The sequence below is a fragment of the Macadamia integrifolia genome, unplaced genomic scaffold (genome assembly GCF_013358625.1).
Source record: "Macadamia integrifolia cultivar HAES 741 unplaced genomic scaffold, SCU_Mint_v3 scaffold170, whole genome shotgun sequence".
Classification (NCBI taxonomy): Eukaryota; Viridiplantae; Streptophyta; class Magnoliopsida; order Proteales; family Proteaceae; genus Macadamia; species Macadamia integrifolia.
Window position 1 is genome coordinate 265,713 of NW_024868316.1, and position 25,322 is coordinate 291,034.

General features: G+C 38.5%; 2 protein-coding genes across 9 annotated transcripts in view; both read right to left on the reverse strand.

Moving 5' to 3' along the window:
* LOC122064633 (coiled-coil domain-containing protein 93) overlaps positions 1-19,940 on the reverse strand; it is a 40,489-nt gene extending 20,549 nt beyond the window's left edge. For 2 of the 5 annotated variants that reach the window (XR_006135779.1, XM_042628377.1), the window contains exons 1-5: positions 19,606-19,940; positions 19,328-19,487; positions 19,130-19,243; positions 18,753-18,866; positions 5,610-5,789 (exon numbers count right to left, since the gene is read on the reverse strand). Coding sequence is in view for 3 of the 5 variants with exons in the window: in XM_042628377.1 (XP_042484311.1) it covers positions 5,610-5,789; positions 18,753-18,866; positions 19,130-19,243; positions 19,328-19,487; positions 19,606-19,802 (765 nt within the window). In the remaining 2 variants the exon portion in view is untranslated. Of the gene's footprint in view, positions 1-5,609; positions 5,790-18,752; positions 18,867-19,129; positions 19,244-19,327; positions 19,488-19,601 lie in introns of all 5 variants that reach the window. The other 3 variants (XR_006135778.1, XM_042628376.1, XM_042628378.1) reach the window with 2 other exon arrangements.
* A 2,703-nt stretch (positions 19,941-22,643) lies between these two features.
* LOC122064638 (probable 2-oxoglutarate-dependent dioxygenase AOP1) overlaps positions 22,644-25,322 on the reverse strand; it is a 5,501-nt gene continuing 2,822 nt past the window's right edge. The window contains exons 2-4 of one of the 4 annotated variants that reach the window (XM_042628393.1): positions 23,346-23,655; positions 22,984-23,048; positions 22,644-22,919 (exon numbers count right to left, since the gene is read on the reverse strand). In XM_042628393.1, coding sequence (XP_042484327.1) covers positions 22,739-22,919; positions 22,984-23,048; positions 23,346-23,655 — 556 coding nt within the window. In that variant the 3' untranslated portion in view covers positions 22,644-22,738. Of the gene's footprint in view, positions 23,050-23,309; positions 23,671-25,322 lie in introns of all 4 variants that reach the window. The other 3 variants (XM_042628391.1, XM_042628394.1, XM_042628392.1) reach the window with 3 other exon arrangements.

Sequence of the window (25,322 nt, forward strand, 5' to 3'; positions counted from 1 at the left end):
TACGACCCATAAGGGGAGGGGGAAGAGGTAGACAAGACGGAAGAGGGCCTTCCCCCAAGAGGAAATAATGAGATTATTCTTGGGGGACCTCACAACTAGGAGGGCAAGCATAAGAGAGAGTTTGAAGGAGACCTCGGAGTAGATGGCATTCCAAATCTTATCGAAAGACCTTGAGTTGGAAGTCCATCTATAGAGATTTCGCTCCATCCAAATGTGGTTAATAGCCGACTAGAAGGTAAGTTTTCCAGCAGTCTCGCAAATGGTCTTACCTGCAAAGGTCATGTCGATCCAAATCCATTCTCTAGAGAGGGTAAGGGGGGATCTCCTGGATGGCCAGTACTGAGCAAGGACTCTTTTCCAAACAATGGAAGAAAAGGGGAAGTAAAAAAAGAGGTGATTTATATCTTCTAAAGCTTTCCAACAAAGACAACAAGCAAGGGACACAAGAATATGACGGTGGATAAGGAAGGCTTGGGTGAGGGAGACAGTTAGAGAGGGCTCTCCAAACAGTGAAGCTATGGCAAGGGATGTGGAATCTAAACGAGATGATTTTGTGCCAAGGGTAGGGAATACTATGGCTACAGACAAGATGCCAAGTGGAGGAGGAGGAGAATTTTCCAAAGGAGGAAGGAGACCAGATAACTTTATCATCCCTAGAAGAAAGAGGGAAAGGGGAAAGGGGAGCGAGGAGAGGGAGGACCAAAAGGGAAGAAGAGAGGTGAGGGAGGTGGGTGGTAGCCAAGCGCCATTGGCATAATGGAAGAGGTTGGAGAGTCTTTGTCAAGGCCAAAGGAGTAGACGGATCTAGGCCCCGCTTAAAGCAAGAGAACACCCCTAAAGTGTCAATTGTCTAGCCAAAGAGAAGTAGATTACTCATTACCAATCTTACAGTGAATGACCTCCATGGCAAGAGGGGCCTAGCCTAGAGAATTTTACACCATACCCAGGAGGCATCATTGGACAGAGGAACCGCCCAAAAGGATTCATTTCAGGGGAGGGAGGAGTAGACTCAAGAGACCCAGATATTGTTATGCTTGGAAGGAATCTTCCAGATGAGCTTTAGGATGCCACTGGAATTAGCATCTTTTATCTTTCTAAGACCAAGATCCCCCTCGGCCTTAGGGAGGCAAACGGAGGACCAATGGATGGAGTGGAGGAATCTAGAGGAATCCTCACCCCTCCAAAGGAAGAAGCAAAAAGGGGACTCAATGGCCTTAATGGTGGCATTAAGGAGGGCAAAGATGCCAGAGCAGTAGATGTAGGAAGATTAGAGGACAAAACTGATGAGCTCCAAATCTCTAATCGAACAGCATAGGAGAGGAGCTTTCTTTTCCAGAGCTGGAGCCTCTTATTGATGTTGTCTAATATGGGGATACAATGATGGGCAGTGAGCCTAAAGGAGATATGGGGGAGGCCCAAATATTTGTAGGTAAGGAGCAAAGGGAGAAACTAGTAAGCGATCTCATTAGAAACACCAGAGAGAAAAATGTTGGATTACAGAAGATTGATGCGGAGACTAGAAATGGATTCGAAAAAGTGATAGCAAGAGAGGATGGTTGGAACAGGGTTAGCTTTGGAGAAGATCATGAGATAATCCACAAAAGCAAGATGGGTGAGCTTGAGGGATCAGCATTTAGGGATGGGGGAAATGAGATCATCGGTTTGAATGGATCTAGAAAGAACTTCAACAGCAAGGGGAGAGGGGGTAGCCTTGTCTAATACCAACAGAAGAGGTGGAAAACCCTGCCGGGGAGCCGTTGCCATGGACAGAGAAATTAGGTAACGAAAGGCAGGCATATATCCAGTTAACAAAGGTTGGAGGAAAGGACATGGGTAGCAGGACTCTGGATATGAAATCCCATTTGATGGAGTCAAAGGCTTTACGGATGTCAATTTTGAGGAGGGCAGCAGAGGAGTGAGATTTTCTACCAAAGCTACAAACAATTTCATGGCAAAGGATGATGTTGTTCGCTATGCTTCTACCAGCTATGAAAGTTGATTGATTGGGAGTGACAAGGGAATCAATGACTCCTTGGATTCGGGTGGCTAGGATTTTGGCGATGAATTTGTAGAAGAAGTCGCACAAGGATATAGGTCTGAAGTCAGACATGGACGAGGCTCCTTCCTTTTGGGAATGAGGCAGAGTTAGGCATGGTTGACCCCCTAGACTTGGGAGGGATTGAGGAAGAAGATTCTAAATGATCTCCCAGCAGGAGGTAAAAAAACCCCATGCTGAAACCATCAAGGCCATGGGCTTTGCTGGGCTTGTGGGAATTCAAAGCAGGAATCAGTAGAATTTGTGCTTCCACATTGCGATTTCAACAACAGATTCCCTATCATTGATTTTGCACCACTGGATCGTGATCTAACTGTTTGTCTCATGGAGTCAAGGAGATTGATTGATCATGGTCATGCATTGAAGATTCTTACATTCTATAAAACTCAAGGGCTAGTTTTCTCAACACATGGGGAATTAATGCAGTTGCATTAGACATCAATCATGTATGGAGAGCTATGCACAAGCATCAAAATCACATAAGGTACTTGTGGAAGTCCAATGGGCAGAAATTGACCTTTGAGTAGTTATATTATAGGCTGGGCCTTCTTAACTTTTTGGGTTTCATTGTTATAGAACTAATTTATAACCCCAAAAAGTGGGGATAAAGTTAGTACACGGGATTAGTAACTAATTGTTGAGTTATATTCAAATACTTAACAGCTGGATAGAGCTCTATTTTGAGTTTATTTGCTATACAGAGTGCATGAGTGTGATTATGAGTATTTTTATGAGTCAACATAGAAATTTTAGAAGATCTTTATATATGTAATACACCCGGCCGCAATTAATTAAATATAATTTAAGTAAAAAATGAGTTCTTTTAAGAGTTTTGGTGTTGTTGAGCAGTGCATACAGGATTGGTATCCCAGACCTGATTTCTCTCTTCTCTTCTATTCTCTTCTCCTGTCTTCTTCCACACATTTTCTCTCTTCTTCCTTCCTTCCCTGTGCAACTCCAAATCTGATCCTCCTTCAGGTCATATCTCTTTTGCTTTCATTCTTCTCCTTCTTCTTTCTTTTCTGTTTCTTTTCCCACCTCTGTTTCTAATGGATGTTGCAGCCCAACAGAACCAGATCATTCTCCCTCACCACAAGCCCTTTCACCTTCAAACTTGACGGCTGGAATCACTGCATTAAAACAACCCAACCTTCAGAGTTTTATCACCCAACTAATCCACTGCAGTGAGATCAAACCAGGGATCACCACTGGTTCTGCAGATTACCACCAGGTCTTGTTTCAGGTCCTCCTCCCTCGTCTCTTGGTTCCTGTTTCAAGTCAATGGCAGTGGGAACCAACAGGACCTTGAATTGCGATCCTACGCCTGAAATATCAGGTCAATTGGAGCTCTCAAGAGGAAGATCTCCTTCCTGCAAGAAATCTGGTTTCTGCTGGGTATAGAAGTTGGAGGTGGAAGACGACTTCTTCTCCTCCCTTCACGATATTATGATTTTAAATTGGATTCCCCAAAATACCCTCCCCTTTACCCCTCATTGATAAGATCCTGGTTCGGTCCTGACGACAGATTCAGAATCCTTACTAGATAGGATTGAAGTGAAGTGAGAAAAGTAAAACTGACACCAGTTTACACATTGTTTGTTCCTTATGTACCTAGTTGTCAAAATATAGACTCCAGTTGATGGACAGATCTTCAGTTTCGAGGTCATCAAGGTTTCAGCAAGAAACACCAGAGATGTTAGACCACAGGGTATATACTTGTCTTCTCCAGCCAGCAATGATGAAGCAGTAACAAGCAATCTTCTAAAAACCAACAATAATTCCAGCAGCAACAAGAAGCATTCAATTGGGTCTCAGCTGTGAAGAAAATCTCAATACAGTAAATAAAAACAGGGGTATCGATTGGGAGAATAAGGGAAGAATATGGGACAGATGGTAAAGTCTCTCACTCATACCTAGGCAACTCTCACCTCAAGGTTTCTCACAGCCATTGGAAAAAATCAGATCCAAGATTTCAATCAAATTATGTTGTTCCATTAGCTTACAGGAAGCTCCTTATATAGAGAGGCCAGGAGGGAGGGTTCTAGACTCTTTCAGTGACTTCCTCCAAGATTTTTGACCAATTAATGAACTTTACATTTTCAAGGTTCTTCACAACTAACAAGGAAACTAACCTATTGACATCCCCAAGAACCTATTGATATCCCCAAAACTTCATAACTTTAGAGGTCTAGATGCAAGTATGCAACTAACTAGTTAAATTCGTATGGGCCACTTATTCTTCATATATGGCCAGTCAAAGTAGGCCTATTACATTAGAAAGCATACAAATACTAAGCCTATGGGCCATATAACCCTTAGGCTACTTCTTTAACATATTAGAAAATAAAATCAACTCGAGGAGTACACTGTAGCGGAGTTGAGGGAAAACTACATGCTCCTAGACTGGATTCCCTGTCAACCATGCTTTAAAAGGCCCATCAAGACCAAGCAGCTCTTTATTTACGGACCACCAAACACACACAAAAACAAATATGCTAAACTACAAAGAAACTCTGTTATAGCCATTTCTGTACATTCAATGTACTCTACAGATAGAGGAATACATTTTTTTTTTTCTTTGTTTTCTTTTTTTCGCATTTCTTATAGAATAAATACGGAAATTTCCATTCCATCAACTAGTACCGAGTGATGGGGAAGAGACACATGTGGATCAGAACAATTGTTAGTGGCACCCTATTTAGGTTAGGATTTCAAGAGATACCTTGGATTTGGGCTTGTTCTGGCATGAATGCTTGTGCTGGAACATCTTGATCTACATCACTTACTTCCCTTTATCCTTTATGTAAACTAATTACAAATATGTCCCTATACTATAATTCCTAATAGCTTTAATGGCCCCTCTCCTCTACTTACCAAGTAAACCCCTGGAAAATCTGGTTTATTACAAGATTGCTACTCCCCTTTGCAACCTTTGTTAAGTTTACCAGAACTGCCATTTTTGCTCTGCTTTTGGTTAATACACATTTGGGTGGGCCCACAGTGAACTCAACAAGGTATTTTGACCCCATGATCACACCATTACCACCCCTCTCAGGGACCTACAAAAGCAGGGCTTGTCAAAACCATTACCATGAAGAGTATATCCACATCTAACAATAATAATACACCTTTTCCTCGCTTTTTTTTTTCTTTTCTTTTTTTTTTTTTTTTTTTTTTTTGGGGGGGGTGTGTGGGGTTGGAGGGTGGCGTGGGGGATAGGGGAGATAATAAGCACCATTTCTTTTCATCTTTGTTTTTATGCAACAAAAGAACTGTCTAACAATTAGCAAAAGAGCACAAAGGAGAAGCATATTCCATATGAAAAGAAATTTCTATATGCCTTTGAAGAAAGCAATGTTAGTTATCATAAAAAGTGGATTCAGAATGGTCTCCAAGTGAGAACTGACACACCGCCACATCCTAACACAAAGTACTGATGAAATTTTGAAGCACAAACAACAAAATAAATGTGATGACTCATGAGTAAGTATCATGGAAACAAATTCTCTTCTAAATTCAGAAGAGATGAACAAGAGCAGCAATAGAATCTTACACACTTTGCTGAATTCAGCCTCTCCAATGAGTCACGTAAAGAACGGTCAAAATCATCGGACAAATTTTTTCCTTGATTGCTACTTGAAATCTTTTCCTCCAGTTCACCAACCTCAGCTTGCAAGTCAGAGCATTTTGTATCAGAATAGGACCTTAAATCCTGTTCTTGCCTCTGTAAATCCTGGAAACATCCTAACAAATGAGTTTTTGCCACAGAATCTAACACATAAAATGATGAGAACTGTAATAGCATAGATTTTCTCCACTCGAATAATTCACGTCTAAATATTATTGAGAATGAATATTCCTGTTCACATGTGAAATTGTGCCTTTTTACAAATAATTAATGCAAATTTTTTCTTCAGATTTGCTAGAACACTTTGGGATAACTAAAGTAGCTAAAAATTCTTTGAAAAACAAACAATTGTGATGAATATCTCTATTAAAACTATACAGTATTTCTTTCTAACATGGTTCAAGATCTTGGCGAGATCTCGCTGAGATCTCATTTATTTAGATTAGCGAGATGAGATCACAAGCGAGGTTTAAAAATGACAAGATCTCGCCAAAATCTCGCCAGAATTCGCCAGATCTCACCTCTCTCTCTACTTTTTTGAAGAAAAAACATTAAGGGGCAAGAATTTTGGTACTTTTGCTTGAGGATCTCCATTTCTATCGTATGTCATTTCAAATTTTCAAATGTATATTACTATGATCATCAGTCATAAATGCTACTTGTTAATCAATTAAGTAATTATCTATGATGTCTTCTAAATTCTTATAATTATGGTGTGTCATGTGTTGGTTGTGGAATGTGGATTGTGGAACAGAGCATACTAGCCTAGAGTCCAAAGAGCCGGAGACTACTTAATGCGGGGCCGTTGGGCCCCAAAGGATCCAACTAGGATGGGTGTGGGCCCACTTAAAAGCTTAAGCAATTTAGGTCTAAGATCAGGTGGCAAAACAGTAAATATGATGATATCTTGAAGGGAGTGGCGTTCCTATAAATAAATTGAAGTTCACAAGGGTGGCAAACTTGTAATTTGTTAGAACTTCAAGACATTAGCACTGGTTTACAAAGCACTAGTAGAAAGGGTAAACTGGAAATCAGATGTAAAAGTAGGACAGTGAAGAAAATGGGAGAAGGAGAGGGATATTAAGGGAAAAGAGGGATTAAAAGGGTTTGTTGACAACCCACGAAGATTTGTCTTCAACCTCCAGCCAAGAGGAACAGGATGGAAGTCCAAGGGGTCTTCAGGTGAAGAGAAACCCCCACAATATGGGTCGGATGTGCCTGAAAATTCAACTAGGGAATCGATTCATCTACCCCAATTGATTCCAGCAAGAACCGGCTGCAAAAGTCACCTTACATGGAGTATTTAAGCTCTGAAATTGAGCCCAGCGATAGCCTCAGATCTGGATTCAGCTGCAGGTCTGGTCGTGGGGTATTAGCTCACACCAGGGACTGTTTCTGGTCAAGAAAATCCTACAGTTGGGTCGCTTTAATGTGGTGAAGTTAGCCCCTAAGTTTGAAACCGAGAGGACTTGTATTGGGGAAGATCCCTTCAAATTCCTTGGGGTTGTGATCTACCACCTAGAGCAGGGGGATTCTCAGGTGAGTAAATATCAATAGCAGAAGTCTAGAAATAACAGATGGAGAATCAAGAGAGAAAGAGAAAGAAAAGAAAGGAGAAGAGGGGAGGTAGAGAGATCACAGGGAAGAAGAAGAAGAAGAAGAAGAAGAAGGGCGGGAGACGATAGCCACGCAGGGGGGAGTTTCACAATCACTTTTTTTTTCCCAATCAATTTTTTTTCCTCCCCACCCCCCCCCCTCTTCTTCTTCTAGTTATGCCCTTCTCTTTGTCTTTAATTCTCTCATGTCCTAAATTCATATGATGTTTCCTAACTTATCCCCATCCAATACATATTAATTCCCTTTAGGTCCCATCTCCCAAGCAGCTGAATAGTAATCTAATTATTCACAAGTTTGCCCCTCTGTTATTACCTCTGTTTGTTTACATTGCTGCCATTGCCTTTGATTATTGGGTACTCCTATTTGGGTGGGCCATTAAGCAAACCGAATAGGGTTTTCTCAACCCCCGGTTCCGCATTATTTGGTATCAGAGCAAATTTCCTGTCAACTTGTTTACTCCAATGGTTACTTACACCACCCCCTCATTTGAACTGTGGACTCAATTACTTCGACAGAATGAAGAGATGTTGAAGATGGTTAGAGTTTTCCAAGAAGAAAGGGAAGCATATAGGATTACCCTCCAGGACATTAACACAAGACTTGATGCCCTAAAGTCACGTATTCGGAACCCCAGCAGACAGCAAGGTTAATTTACTCATAACATTGTGACGACGTCTCGAGAACCGTGCCCCCATCTAGAGACCATCACATCAAGCTTTGTTGTCGTGTTGAAGATGAACTGGACGATCCGATAAAGGATGCCTCTGAAGAACTGATCGATGGCCCGATCTCATTTGTGAAGACCCACCATTCGAGTCCGATCAAAGTCATATCATTTGTTGACGACCATCAGAAGATCGTGACCGTTGATCGTGAGGTGCGCTAGATCTTTATCCCATTGGAGCCATTGATCGAGGATGCTAATCGAGTGGTGTTGATTCTCTCCTTCTATAAAACTCGTGGTTGAGTTTTTCTAAACAACAGGGGAGTTGATGTAGCAGCATTCCGATGGATCGACCCAAACCCGTTCCAGAACCCGAACCAAGACCCAAATCCAATTTGGGTTTGAAGTTACTGATTTGGGTTCAAGATTGTTAGAATATTCTAGGATTTTATTCTATTTGTAATATTTTATTTTAGGCAATTCTAGATAAGTAACAAAATCTAGGATTTTATTTTATTTGCAATCTTTTATTTTAGGTAGTTTCTAGATAGGTAACAAGTTTCCAATTTGAGTCCTTCTTTGTTTCTATTTCTATTAGTCTAGCTTTAGGAGATTTTATTTCTATTTTAGTCTTTGACTTTAAGTAGGAAGCTTTAATTTTAGATTATTATAAATAAAGCATGTAACCCAAGTTATTGGATTAGTTGATTAATGAAGAATGAATTGATTGGGAAACCCCCCCTGCGTGGCTGTCTTCCCCCCCCCCTTCTTCTTTGAGATCTCTTTTTCCCCCTTCTCTCTCTTATTTCTTCTTTGTCCAGTGAGACAACCCCTTCTTTCTTCTTCCCCTTCCCATCGATCTGCTACTGCCATTCTCTCTCTTCTATTTTCTGTTTCTACTAAACCAACACTGCTACTCTATTTTCTGGGCAACATAAGCAGCCTTGATATCGATCTCCTTCGATTTCTTGGAGGGCCCCCCCTTGGCCACCCGCATTATTGAAAAGAAATAAGTGATTGTGAAACTCCCCCTCCGTGGCTGTCTTCTCCCCCCCCCCTTCTTCTCCTACCCTGCGATCTCTCTACCTCCCCTCTTCTCTAGTCTTTTCTTTCTCTTTCTCTTTCTCTCTTGATTCTCCATCTATTGTTTCTGGACTTCTACTATTGATATTTACTCACCTGAGAATCCCCTGTTCTGGGCAATACATCACAGCCCCAAGGAATTGAAGGGATCTTCCCCAATACAAGTCCTCTCAGCTTCAAACTTGGAGGCTAACTTCACCACATTAAAGCGACCCAACTGCAGGATTTTCTTAACCAGAAACAGTCCCTGGTGTGAACTAATACCTCACGACCAGACCTGTAACTGAATCCAGATCTGAGGCTATCACTGGGCTCAGTTTCAGAGCTTAAATACTCCATGTAAGGTGACTTTTGCAGCCAGTTCTTGCTGGAATCAATTGGGGTAGATGAATCGATTCCCCAATCCTGCAGTTGGGTCGCTTTGATGTGGTGAAGTTAGCCCCCAAGTTTGAAGCTGAGAGGACTTGTATTGGGGAAGATCCCTTCAATTCCTTGGGGCTATGATGTACCGCCCAGAACAGGGGATTCTCAAGTGAGTAAATATCAATAGCAGAAGTCCAGAAACAATAGATGGAGAATCAAGAGAGAAAGAGAAAGAAAAGACAGGAGAAGAGGGGAGGTAGAGAGATCGCAGGGAAGAAGAAGAAGGGGGCGAGAAGATAGCCATGCAGGGGGGAGTTTCACAATCACTTGTTTATTTATTTTTATTTTTTTCCCCCAATCAATTTTTTTCTTCATTAATCAACTAATCCCATCACTTGGGTTACATGCTTTATTTATAATAATCTAAAATTAAAGCTTCCTACTTAAAGTCAAAGACTAAAACAGAAATAAAATCTCCTAAATCTAGACTAATAGAAATAGAAACAAAGAATGACTCAAATTGGAAACTTGTTACCTATCTAGAAACTACCTAAAATAAAAGATTGCAAATAAAATAAAATCCTAGAATTTGTTACTTATCTAGAACTGCCTAAAATAAAAGATTACAAATAGAATAAAATCCTAGAATATTCTAACAATCTTGAACCCAAATCAGTAACTTGGAACCCAACTTGGATCTGGGTCTTGGTCCGGGTTATGGAGAGGGTTTGGGTCGATCCATAGGAACACTGCTATATCAACTCCCCTGTTGTTTAGAAAAGCTCGTCCACAAGTTCTATAGAAGGAGAGAATCAACACCACTCGATCAGCATCCTCAATCAATGTCTCCAATGGGGTAAAGATCCAGTGCACCTCGCGATCAACGGTCACGATCTTCTAATGGTCATCAACAAATGATATGACTTTGATCGGAATCAGATGGTGGGTCTTCACAAATGAGATCGGGCCATTGATCAGTTCTTCAGAGGCATCCTTCATCAAATCGTCCAATTCATCTTCAACATCGATAGCAAACCTTGATGTGCTGGTCCCTAAATTGGGGGCAAGGTTCTCGAGGTGTCGTCACAATGTCATGAGTAATGAGACCTCGCTATCTGCCGGGGTTCCGAATACGTGACTCTAAGGCATCAACTCTTGTGTTAATGTCCTGGAGGGTAACAGCTTGTGCTTCCCTTTGTATCCTATATGCTTCCCTTTCTTCTTGAAAAGCTCTAACCATCTTCAACATCTCTTCATTCTATCGAAGTAACCGAGTCCACAGTTCAGATAAGGGGGTGGTGTAAGCAACTATTGGAGTAAACAAGTTGACAAGAAATTTGCTCTGATACGAAATAATGCGGGGGGGCCAAGGGAGGGCCTCCAAGAAATCAAAGGAGATCAATATCAGGGCCGTTTATATTGCCCAGAAAACAGAGTAGCAGAATTGGTTAAGTAGAAACATAAAATAGAAAAGAGAATGGCAATAGCAGATCGATGGGAAGGGGAAGAAGAAAAAAGGGGTTGTCTCACTGGACAAAGAAGAAATAAGAGAGAGAAGGGGGAAAGAAGAGATCTCAAAGAAGAAGAAGAAGAAGAAGAAGAAGAAGAAGAAAAAGAAGGGGGAGAGAAGACAGCCACACAGGGGGGGTTGTCCCAATCAATTTTTTTCTTCATTAATCAACTAATCTTCCCATAAATTACATGTCTAATTTATAATAAAATAAAATTAAAACCTTCTATTTAAAATCAAAGACTATGATAGAAATAAAATCTCCTACACCTAGGCTAACATAATTAAAAGCAAATAAGGACTCAAATAGGAAACATACATTCTCAAATAAAAATAAAATCCTAGAATATTCTATTAAACTTGGAACCCAAATTGGATTTGGGTCTTGGTCCGGGTTCTGAAGCGGGTTTGGGTCGATCCATCAGAGTGCTGCTGCATCACTACTTACATAGGGTACAAAGTCAAAGTACCATTTTAAGTTTGATTTTAAAAAACTGATGTTTCCATTGTGTTTAGAAGTCCTAAAATAAGGTAAATGCCTAGTTCCAAGGATTACGAAGACCATATGACCACTGAGACCAACCACCGAGTTGACCACAAAAAAATCCATGATCTCGGTGAGATCTAACGAGATGTCTTTTTTTTTGGATTAGCGAGATGGGAGGCAAGAGCGAGATCTTAAACCATGCTTTCTAAAACAGGCTTACCAAGCGTTTTTACTACTGAATTGTGGTGCCAAACCCATGAAGCAGGGTTGCATAGGATAAAGGCTTGTTTAAGACTAGCTAACTGTTTAAAATTTTCATAGGAGTCCAGATTCATGATTTCAAGGATAGAATGGTATGATGAAACAAGAATGTGTAACCAACCCAAAATAGCTGGATAATGGGTGATAATGACAATGATGATGCTTAGATTCAATGATGGATCTAAAGTTGATACTTCATGTTAATGTTCATAATGCCTCAAAACTAATTATTTTCTTAAAGGTGGATCCACAAAATTTATTGTTTCTCCTGATTAGAAAATTAAGAAATAGCATATGACCTCACAGATGTGCATGAGGTATAGCCACATCCAAGATGACATACACACTAAAACACATACATCAACCACAAGGACAACCCCAATCTCATAAATTTATGTTGGTTCCCACTTAAGAGAAAAAGTCATTTATTAAAGTACAATCTACCATGAGGTGACAAGAAAATCTAAAGAAAACAACTTGCAAGAAGAGTTTAGGAGAATTGGTAGGATGCGGTGTTAGAAAGGTATGTGTAGGTTGATCTACAAAAGATGTGAGAGGGCGAGTAATCTTGATTGTGGTGTTCGTGGTTACTACAATGTTGGGTTGTTTCTTGGGGTTTTGGCAGGAGATAGGGTATTGCCAAGGAGTGGTTGTTCTTGTTGGTCAGATTGTGGACTGTTGTCGCTACCTCTTTGTTACTTGTCATTGTATCTGCTTCTTTTTCTTATTTTAATAAAGATTTCCCTTAATTGATGAAATTTAAAAATAAAATAAAATAAAGAAGATAAGTCAAGCTCTTGTAATGCCTGTTACTAGGCTGTTATGTGTTGGTGTTATGTTTAGTTAATTATATGTTGCATTGTTAAATCTGTATGCATGAATGCCTAGCTAGTGGTAAGTGGCAAGTGGAGGGGGTCACATAAGGTTGTATATGGAAGGAGTTATGATCAAAAGTAAGCATTGTTAGGTTATTGGATTAGTGGAGTGGTGTGTGTTGTTTGTAATTATTTAGTTAAGGGCAGTAAATGGATGAATGAAGTAGCGATTCAAATCCCTAATTGTCTCTAAGACAAAGGTAGGCTTCCTCATCCAAGCCAGACGACCAGCTTCCTCAGTAAATCCAAACTTTTCCCTTATTTCCTCTCCTATCTTTTCCATCTTCATTTTTAATTTCTTTTTCCCCTATTTTCTCTCATCTCCCCATTGTGCTGATATGAACTTGGAGTGATGTGAGTTTTTCGTAAACCGGCTTACAAGGTGAGGGAATCCAAGACCATATCAACCCACATCAAATCTCTTTGAAACCAATGTGGGATCAGCACCCCATATAACTGATATGGGATCGTAACAAACCACCACACTTTCAAACCCGATGTTCACGGCGGCCAACTCCAGATCAGGTAATCCTTTCTAAGCAGCTCCACTTTTCTCCAAGGTTTTTGCCTGGCTGCAGGTAGCCCTTTCCTAGTGGCTTCACTCTGGCACCAAGTCGCCCCTTTCGCACAAGGATTGAGCCGAGCATCAGTTTACCACTAATACAAAACTTGGAAAAACTCAACCACATAATCTAGCTTACAAGGTGAGGAACCCAAAACCATATTAAACCAAATCAAATATATTTCGAAACCGATGAGGAACCAGTGCCCCATATGAATGACATGTTTACGTGCAAAAAGGGAGATGAGAGAAAATAGGGGGGGAAAGAAAATAAAAAAGAAGATAGAAAAGATAGGAGAGAAAATAGGGGAGAAGTTTGGCTTTATTGACGAAGCCGTTTGTCTGGCTTGGATGAGGAAGCCTACCTTTATCTTAGAGACAATTTAGAGACTTCAATCGCTACTTCATTCATCCATTTACTCTCTTTAAATAAATAATTACAAACAACCCACACCTCTCCACGTACCCACATCCTATGATTTAGGATAACTAATGACAACTCCCAATAACCAACTCCCCTAACCCAAAACGTAGCAATGCTAACTTCTGATCATAACTCTTTTATAACTTCCATATACAACTTTACCTGACCCCCTCCACTTACCACTTGCTAGCCATGCATGTATACATATTAACAATACAACATATAATTAACCAACATCTAACATTCCTTCCCACTTAGAAGCGTCCTTGTCCTCAAGGATGAAGAATTTAAGGAAATAATGATTCAACAAGGATCCCATATCTTAATATAGAAAATTCTAATTAATGAAGCTGGAATGATCATTTCATGGCGTGCCAATCTTGTTATAGAGAATGCTATCTTCTTCTTCATTGGTTGTTCTGGGTGCACCATTATGGCTACCTATTCCTTTGGTCTCCTCACCTCGCTTGATGATTCTTCCAATGCAGGGTCGTTAGCTGATGTGCGCAATCCAAAGTTCTCAAACATCATGGTAAGCTTTTCCATGATTTCGGTAAGCTTCCCCATGATTCATTGTTGACCAAAGTGAAGTAATCTCAAAATTTAGGAAGCCTACCTCTGTCTTAGAGACAATTTATGGATTTCAATCGCTACTTCATTCATCCGTTTACTCTTCTCAAATAAAGAAATACAAACTCACAATACTCCACGCACCCACACCTTATTAACTCAAAATACGTCACTATAAAGATCTATCAAACACCCGACAATTGTATCTATTAATTCTATCTAACACATACTAGGGCCCTACATCTTGGACAGTATATTCAGATTTTGGTCAATCCATAAGATCTGATCTTTCTAGCAGATTAACAATTCACCACAGAACAAGTAGATTTAATATCATGAGGAATTCCCAATTGCTGAGGCCATACTTATGGAGAGCAACCACCCAATCTGGTCATCCTTTTCCTGCAAACAACCTACTACCAGCACATGAACTGATGCTAAGTCATAATAATCTCTCTAGAGGAGTCTCAGAACACAATTATTTTCCCAGAAAGTGACTCGTTTCCCATTTTTAACATGAGCTCTAATGCCTAAGAGTGGAGTCCTATCCATGTTTCATAGATCCTTTCCATAAGCTAGTAATGAATTTATATTTGCAAAAAGGGTATCCCACTAATCTTTTCCATATTTAACTTCAATTAGATTTCACCATGACATTGAATTGTTATTTTGCTTGGAGTGCTTGTCCATTAAAGTTGTATTCCTTAGGCTTAGACTATAAGTCTCTTTGGGACACAACCAGATCTAGTTGACAAAGTGAAATTCAAGGCTTCCTCCCATCCCCACCACAAGATTACTAAATGGTCATGAAAAACATAAAGTATATTGCCTGACACAGAAATGGCTCAGAAAGATATCCACCCTCACAACGAGCAAATTTATTCTCAAATCTTACTGTCAATGACTTCCATTCTAATTTGTTTTCTTGTAAGCGTAAGTATCAACTATAGAAACCTAACACAATGACAGCAAAATACCCTTAAGTCCCCTAAATTAAGGACTTGTAACAATCCCATCCAAACCTTGCATGGAGAAAAAGCTACATGTTTAAATATGGAACAAATATGACGTTCCATTTCCTTCAAAATACATCAAACACAACCCCATATAAATCCTAGGATTACCATGTATAGCATTTCCCAATATGCTATATTTCATCTCCTTCAAAACCAACAGTGGGAAGCAGATTTCACAAAAGAGCCTTAGGGAAAAACTTGTCAAAGGCCAGGTGAGAAGAAATTCTTAAATGCCTTGGGAAATTACAAATTTGTGGTCAAATATATCCAAGTACGATGTAATAGTTCTACTAAGAAGATTCACAGTTTCTATATCATCCTCACAATGATAAACATCTATTTGGAATCACAAAGAGAATGTTAGATTATTCTCCTACATTTTTGTGATGTAATACTACTTTAAAGGAATAAAAGAGTACCAAACAGGATCAAAAACAGAGAACAAAATTCCAGATTATGGAGGAATTCTGACAACTCTAGGGAAGGGGTAAAATAGTAATTTAATCACAGAAATTAGAGTTCGCAAAAGAGAAGTTAGATCACTGATTTGAGATGTAGATTAATCCAATATCAGTAACATAAATAGGTAATGAAAATAGATTTGATTTCAAATGTGGAATGACCTAAACAGAAGCTCTAATGGAGGTAGGGGCATAATTGGAAATTACAAAATATCTTCAGATCTGACCATCATAATTGTCTCAGATTTGAATCAGATCCTTTCAATGAGATAGAAGGTCTGGTCAAAAGTTGAATACAATCGGATGGCAGAATTGCGTAATCTGAAAAAACATGCAACATCCAACCTTCTAGAAACTAAGGTTCTAGTTGAATAAAATTAAGAATAATACTTACTTGACAGCAGCAGGAACAAGAGAATGAAAGATGATAACAAAAGTAAACAACTACTTACTTGTAAAACAAAGAATAGAAAAAGAAGAACGTGACCTTTGGCTTCCAAAGAAAGTGGGGTAGGGGAATGGCTATCTTAGCCTAGGTCTCTCACCCTCAACTATCCCAGTTGATGAACATACTCCAAAGCTGTAGAAAATTAAGAGCATGCTAACCTCCATTATTACATAGTAAAAAGTTTGTGGCATTCTTCTAATTTTCAATAACTTTGAACCATGATGTAACCCACATTATATACTCATACTGAGCTGAAAATATGGCAAGTGGTGAGCTTTGTAAAGTTCACCTACCTTGGTGAAGTTAACATTTCCCTTTTATTTTTTCATTTTTTTATTCTCTCTTCTTCCTCCATCAGTTTTTAACTCAAACTTGGTCATATTCAGCTTTACTATGTCTACTTCAGCAACACATGTTTCTTTGAGACAAGTTAAATTTCACCTGAGGTGGTCCAAATTTGATCCACTTGTCTTGATTTGAGCAGTACTACTAGTTTAGTTAGAAACATCAGGCAAATCTTTGAAAACAGCAAGAGAAATTTTCATTCAATCAAATTCGTGTTCAATGTTGTAGCCCCATACAAACTTATATAGAAGACTCAAAACAGACTCAAACACTAAAAAGGAAAGGCCTAACCCAATCCTTAACTAATTGGGAAACCTAAACTGAATAGGAAGCTAAAATAACAAATAAAATATACTCAAAACAGGACTCTAACCAAACGAATGAATTAAATCTCGTTTTCCTCCTTTCTACCCATATTTTAGGCCCATTAAAGTGGCATATTACAAAGAAGGCCCATGAGATCAAAAGCCCAACACCTACATAACCCAACCCAAGGCTTATTTCCAATAAAACAAACCCTTTAAGTGACTTATTTGCATCATTTTGTTCCTAGAAATCAATAAAATAACTTCTTAAATATGTCAAATATTTCCAAGAAGAAATAATAAATATAGATCACCCAAAGTCTTCATCTTCTTTTGGCAATTGTGATGTTGAAGCATCAGCATACAAGGAGAAATCGATTTCCACTATGCTACCATAGCAACTAACTAAAGATGGTTTTGAATTAGAAAGCTACAACTAATAGTGTCAGCACAAGCATGAAGGAAAAGTAAAAAGGTCTACATAATGGAGTGTTTGGTATTTACTTGGTAGACAAGAAATTTAGTTGTTAGATGCATTAACAGGGATTCAAGGACCTGCTTGTCATGTTCTGATGTTATTCCAATAGGAGATTGATGCAAATAAGTCACTTAATGGTAATAAAATAAGCCTTGGATTGGGTTAGGCCTTTCTTTTTTAGTGTTTGAATCAGTTTTGAGTCTTCTATATAAGTTCGTAAAAGGCTACAGCATCGGACACAAATTTATGAATGAAATTGCAACTTTGTGCTCCAAAAATTCTGAGAAAGAATTCTTCAACAGCTGAGATAGCTGTGGGCGAGAGGCCCAGGCTAAGATAGCCATCCCACCCACATCTATCCCATCTCAATCCTTCTTCTTTTCTTATTTATTCTTTCATCATCTTCTTCATCCAACAACAAATAAGTATTGTTTTTCAAACTTTCCTTGAATTTTTTTAAGTCTTTCTTAAAGGATGGATGTCTTACATTTTTTTCGGATTAAGCAATTCAACCATCCGACCGAACTCAAATTTTGACTAGGTATTCAAAAACCCTAATTTGGAGATCGATTCAAATTTAGGCCCTTTCTGATGGCTTGGCCTTGCGATATTTGTAGAATACCAATTCTGCCTTTTACTTCTCAAGATCTGGAAAAAGTTATTGTTTTGTATTCAAATAGTTACTGGTTTGCTTCCATTTGTTGATTTAAGTTAACTATTGAAGTCAAAGATTGTTTGCGCTTTATTACCCTAATTTTTGAACCCTAATTTGAGCTGAAAATTATTATTTTGTCCCTCACGGTTATTGTTTTGTTTTACCTCCATAATTGTGTCTTATTTCACTCCTGATATTCATTATTTGCATCTGGACCATCCTTTGAGTATAGAACATTGTCAACTGGCTGCTATTTTGATTCTTTCAAATTTAGTACTACATTAGAGATCCATGAAACATGATTGATAACAACTTATGCAAATAAATTTAGAGACTATTCTTTCTCTTAAATTACATTTTGTTGTCTTGAATAGTAAGTTATAAAAAGGGCATACCCAATGCACAAGGCTTCCGCCACTCAAGGTCTAGGAAGGCTCATAATGTACACAGACTTACCCTTGCTTTGCAGAGAGGTTGTTTTCCAACTCGAATCCACGACCACTAGGTCGCAATGGATCAACCTTGTCGCTGAATAGTAAATTATGTATATAAGAAAAAACTATACTTTTTTTTTCCTTCACAGTATGCTGTAATACCACAGGCGAAAGTTACAACTAAGGTGCTAAAGCCTTCCTTTCACCTGAGGTGCAAGGGATGAAGCAAGGCATGCAACATATTGAAGTGAAACACTTCTTTCTCAAAAGATAATAAGATATTATAAAAATAAAAACATCTAGGAATAAGGTATATAATACATATAACTTATAACAACAACTGCCTAGCATAGTTGGTACAGCTGTGGTGCACAAAGCCCACGCTCATGAGGAGGTCTCGAGTTCGAGTCTCTTGGCTGTTACCTTCCCCTCCCTACCTCTCCCAAAAATAACAAATAAGTCTTACATGTATCGAAGGGTAGAAATGAAATAGAATAACAAACAACACACCTTAGATAATTCCAACAATGGTGTCAAAGTCTGAACTGTATTGCTAGCTCCCTCCTTATCAATTTTCTCCCTTAGATGTTGAATCTCATTCAGGACATTAGCCTTCCTCTGATTCTGGAGAATAACAAAAACAAAAACATTAAGAAAAGTAAATAATCCAAGTATCCAAAAAACAAAAGACAAAGAAATTTAATTATGAAAAATAAATAAATAAATAAGCAGACAAAAACACATAAAAGAATATTTTGATTCTTTAATAAAACATTGATTTTCATGGAAAGTCAAGTATAACTACTCATGAAATAGGAAAACCCAGAAACGGTAATAATCAATATGCTTAAATTGTGGTATACCCAGAAGAGAAATTATCAACCAACCTGTTCCTTTAAATTGGCTTGCAAAATCTTGACTGAATTGTCTGCAAGACTCAACTCCTTTTCAAGTTGTCGAATTATGTACTCCTCCTCTTCAATGTTATTTACAATAGTAACCTAAAATTTTCATCAAGTAGGTTAGCCACCCATGACGTTCAAGAAACAATGACAAGCAATAGCTCTATAAAACATTTAAATTACCTCTTCTGCGGACTTGGATGGCATTTCAAGGACACGACTGACGATCCACTGAACAACAGGAAGGAGAACTTTATAGTCAAGGCCTCGAATTTGATGAGCACGGAGAGGGTAAGGACATCCCATTGACTTGATTGCCGCTTCAATAACTTGTGTGGACTTACTGCACTTCCATCACAATTCACAACCGCAACGGAATCCGAAAATTAACCAGAAAAGAAAATAACTCTTTATTAAACGAGTGGAGACAGAGAGAGAAAGAGGAGAGATGGGTTACTTGCATTTTGCGTTGAAGAGCAAAGTCTTGGTGGGAGAGGATTCGGAATTCGGGGTGTAAGGATTTGGTCGCTATGATACACCAGGCGAGGCCATCGACGAGCTTATCAGATTCTGAGGCCGGAGAATTGGCAGAGGTACAGCCGGCGGATGCGAGAAGGTCGAGAACCGCCTGGAGAAGAAGCTTGTCACTGCGGTGCATCTTTATTATTCTCTACACACTGCAACTCTTTCGGTTGAGTTGATTCGGGTGTTAATCACTTATTATTAGTTTGTTCCGTTGCCTTGGAAGGAAGCCCTTGCTTCGTCACCGTCCGAGTGGCTGATGGTGGGTTCGATTCCATACTATAGTTGTTTAATTCGCCGAATAATTCGCCGAACAGATTTTTTCCTGAATTTTATGAAAAATTCTGATCGAATCCGAATAAAAAATAAAAAAATAGTAAAATTTGCTTTTTTTTTAAATTGATTATAAAACGAGAATAAAAAGAGCCGAACCGAATTAACCCAAATTATTCGGTTAACCTAAACCCACTTAAAATAAAAAATAAAATAAAATAAAATAAACAAACAAACAAACAAACAAACAAACAAACGAACAAACTAAAACACCCTCTCAATAACTCGATCTGTCGATTGAACTAGGGTTTTTCACTTTGCCCATCTTTATTTTCCCCAATTTTTCAACTCTAGTTCGTACACCCCACTATTTCTCGTTGATATTGTGGAAACTTTACTTGAGTACTTGCCATATGGGGGCTTTGGCATAAGGTTGGTGGGCCTTATCTAGATCGATTGGTTGAATTCTCAAGATTTGCCTAATCGTTTAATAAGTTGTTCATGATGCAAGATAGTGGCTCGATAATCACCCTACTAGGACCGACCATATTTAATAAATTCGCATCTAATACGTAGATTTTTGCCATATTCGAACGTTTCAATCAAAAAGTCATAATTTGGCTTATCAATCCAAAAAATCTATATTATACGCGTATTCTATAGGTATTCATATTATACATGTTTTAAACTTGTATAATACGTTTTATTCTTATTAATACCTTTTATTTTGGGGGTGGGGGGGAACTCAACCTCAAAAATCAAAACGACACTTTTTCCTTTCCGTAGGTTTTTCAATTTTAAGAAAAATGTAGATGACATACATCTACCTTTCTTATTTTATTAATTTCAACCTTTCTTTCTATATTGCCCCTCCCTCTCTCCTTTATTACCTTATGTCCTTTATTTAACTTCATTTCAAGCTTGCCCTAAATATATTAATCAAATACCTTATGTGCCATCTTATTCTTATCCGTTAGCCTATGAAGTCTACTTAATTATAATTATGTCACCCAATCTAAAATCTTACCTTAATTACAAATCAAATATTGGTAATTAAAATTGAATTATTGAATATTTGAATGGACCTATACGAGATCTGATTCGGTTTTAGAATACAAATCCGCATCAATAGGGGTTGCTGTGGATTTTATTGTTTAATAAGATAATATCAATAATGATATTTTAATTTGTTAAATGATTAACCACATGCTATTATTATTATTTTGATAAATATATGCTATTATCTACTATGATAGAAAATGATTGATGGATCACCTATCAACATTAGCTATGATAGACATGATTAAGCTTATTTAATATTAGATGTAATTTGTTTTTTTGAGAAGTGATTACTAATTGGAAAGCCAGATTGAAAATAAGTGTTCATAAGAACATGAGATATTAGAATTTAGTTGTAAACAATAAGTTTTGGTTCATTCTTAATACCAAAATAAATCTGTATATTTGCTCTCGAATTTTTGCATAGTAATCATACTAAACACGTACCGTATCATTACTGTACTCGTTTTATTGCGTACTATTACCATATGATCCATTTAATTGTCGTACGTATCCATTCCCATATTATTGTCGTCCCCAAACTTACTAACTATGGTCAGACCTAACCTTGTGATTGAGCATACAAATCCCAATCCTTGTCTGACCCATGGGCTGAAAAGCCCATACCAGTCTCTATCGGCTTAGGACGGGCTTCAGTTGGATACAAGGTCATCGGGCCAAACTAACATGGGAGGCACCCTCTGGGTTAGTGTTTGTGGTTTACTTCTTTCAATTTCATTTGATCAAGCCATGTGGATCGTGGAGGGGAATTGGAAGATCAAGGCATATGGGTGATTGAATCCGAATTTGGATTTTCTTCCTGAGTCAAGGGTAGCCATGAAACACTTCTTCACGTGATTCTTCAATCAAGTTAGTTTCTCTTTACTTAGTTTAATCACATCTCTTGTGTTTTCTCTCTTCATTTTAAGTCCGCCCACTGTCATTCTTATAAGTTATTGTGTTTTGTCTATAAGGGCAACTATTGCAGCTGATAAGAGCATTGGCCCTTCTCCCCCTCCCTCTTAAATAAATTCCTTTGTGTTGAAAGGAATTGCTACTTTCAGCTTAGGAATGTGTTATTTTGATATCTAATAATGGAAAAGCTTTCCCATCATCAGTGGCTGAACAATGGAACGATCCAGATGAGACCTCCTCTGTCTCCACCTCTCTCCCCTTATTGTTTGGAGTCGCGATGGGTCACAATGAATAGATTCGCCTCAGGAAAACTCAGTCATCTAATAATTTGTAGGGAGCGAGATGAGGGAATAGATGATGCATAAGGATTTTCAAATGGACCAACAACCTAACCCAATAAGCCCACAAACTTAAGCCAAATGATAAAAACTGAAAACAAAAGTTGCAATCCAGGATTTTAGAGTAACTTCTCGGTGACATCTGTAGCAATTCAGAAGGAACTAGAAGTCGTGCTACATACATGAAATTCATCATTTAGATTTTTCTTGTGTAGATTTCATGTGTGGATTAATTCCATACAAAAATGGTTCTACTAATCTGCTCTCTTAGTTTGCAAATGGACCCCTCAAAACGTGCGGAGATCAGAAACTCTCCTTAAATTAAGAAGAGATTGCAGGTCTGTTTGACGGATATACGACTGAATTGCTTGGACCCAGTGGAGGTAAGTCCGCACCAAATATGAAACACTTTTGCAAAAAAATAAAAAGCATTTTTTGACAACTTAGCTTCATATACTCATTAGAGAGAGAGAGAGAGAGAGAGAGATCACACAAAAGATACTTTTACTAGATAGATGTTACTTATTTTTATCATAATCCATGAGAGAGAGATGGGATCAAATGCCAGCATAGACCTCGAGTGCGTTTCTGCTGATGTTGGAGTTGAAATAGTTGACGAATTCCATGTACTTGAAGGGTCGGTAGAGAAGAGGGTGGTCCTCGTCCACCATCTCATTGGCCACCTCAATCACTTCCTCATCCTTTGGTGATCCAAACAATGCTAACGTATACCTCTCTTTGTCTCCCCTCATCACCACTCTATGCTCCGCTGCATGAAGTCTCCCATTGCTCCACACCTATGTACCCAATCAGGGCCATTAAGACAAAAGGAAAAGTTTTGTGCACATCCATGTACGTACACCATCAACCATTGGATAGGAGAGAAGGAATATATAATAATACTTCTGAGTCTTCACCTTCATCCAACTATTGAAGGCACCAATTGTGTCCTTATGGCAATGTTTGGTTGTAAATAAATGAAGAGAAAAAAATAATAATAATAAATCCAAAAAGTTTGAATTTGAAGAGAAATAAATAATGCAATAATTGATTTATATGTCTAGAGACACTCTCTTCTTTATAGTTGTGAGTACCTTGAACATCTCGCCAACAACTACAAGGAAAGAGCCTTGAACGGGTGAGAATTGGAGCCAATGGCCTTGTTTGGTGAGTAACTCGAAGCCCTTCACTTGGTCTTGGCACAAAATTGTTAGGAAGCTCTTATCGGTGTGGGCTACCAGGCCAAGCCCCGCTTCGTCGCTAGCCGGTGGAGACTTATATTTGATCATACGAAAGATAGGGTGGGTGACCTCTGCAAGCGCATCGAAGTATGTTGGCATTCCGTAGCTTTCTAATATCATTCTCCGGAGCAGTAGTTCCAACTCATGCATCTTTCTGCTCATGCTGTTCATGATTCGGCTATTAACAAGGCCACAAAATACCAAAACAAACCAAATATTGGCAATGCTGTTAGTTCTCCTATGCAAATTAACAATGCCATTATAAGTTTTAGAGAGAAGCGGTTTCTGTATCCCTTCTCTCTTCGTATTCCTTTTTTTAATTTTTCTTTTTGGGGAGAATAAACTCTACGGTCTGGTGTTTCCTACACTGGCGTATAGGACCAATGGGAGAGTGCACAAAAGCATCTTCAACACACAAGATAGTGATTGCTGAATAGCCTAGTTTTTTTGTATAAGCATCTAGCAAACACTATGTCCGACGTTAACACCTTGCAGATGGACCGAGCTCGTATAATGGAGAAAGAAATAAAAGGGATTGCAGCCATGTCGAAAAACAAAAGCATTATTAAATAAAATTTTACTAAAAATAGATACAAATCAGATTTTGGTATGCATTTTTTGAATAAATTTTTGGTCTAGAATGCATTCTGAAAAGGAAAAAGAAAAAGAAAAAAGAGAAAGACTTAACCCTGTCAATCAAGTGCAGACAACACTAGCACACGAGGCCAAAAGAAAAACATGCAGGAGCATTTTCAATGCACGGTGATAGAAAGGTAACGCTATCATTTCGTGCATTCTCCCAAAAAAAATAAAATCAAATTACATTCTAAACCCAAAGTCTATTATAAGAAACATACCAAACATAACCTGAATATTTGGACTGTCATCGGTCTGGGGTCATGGCACTAAAATTGGAGTTTGGATCCGTTTTCAACGTGGAGATGGGTGAGGACAGATCTGGACCCCCATGAGGTCTGTGGACCATCTCCCCGTGGGCAGCTGATCTGATCCCTGACTCTAGAAATTCATGTAGACAATGAATTTTTTATTCAGATATTGGCATCTTTCTTCTTGGAGACATGCATTGGCTCACGAAAGGACGGTGGTCTTCCATGCAGACATCATTAAATTGGAACCTTCTATATGGAAAGTATAGCTTGGGTTGGCTGCATCAGTATCCTGAGGTAAGGGTCCACATAGGTGTGTTTTCTCACAAAAGGAAAAAGCAATTTGTTGGATGCTGAAAAACTGAAAATTTAGCCATTTAAGCTCTGTTTGGCTGTTTTGAAATAGTAACAAAAGCTAACCATAGAAAAATTAACAAAAGGAAAAATAGGATTGGGTCAATTCAACTCCATCGAGTTCATGTCTAAGTCTAATCCAACCCTATAGTGTTCATGCCCAAACCCAATCCTTCCAAACTCATGCCAAACTAACGTGGCCCTAATTGACCCTGATAATTGGGTTAGGTTGACTTTAATTGGCCATAATTTTTGCTAGCATCAGGATAATCCTGCTTGACTCTAATTTTGCAGTTGGGGTCGAGGTCGCATTAGAGAAGTATATCAAATATTGGAAGCATTAACAAAATTTTGTCTTGGATGAAATTAGAAACTTCAGTATAAATTGAGTATCAGAATGAATGACTGCATATTTCATTATTTTGAATATAAAGGTATGATGACAATCCTAAATTATATAATATAAATCAGGGTTAAACTCAAGTTAGGGTTGGGCCGGGCTTAGGCCTCATCTCAGACCCAGTCCAACCTTGACTTAGGGTTAGTGTTTATATATATATATATCTTAGTCCAAGCTTTACCTCCCCCC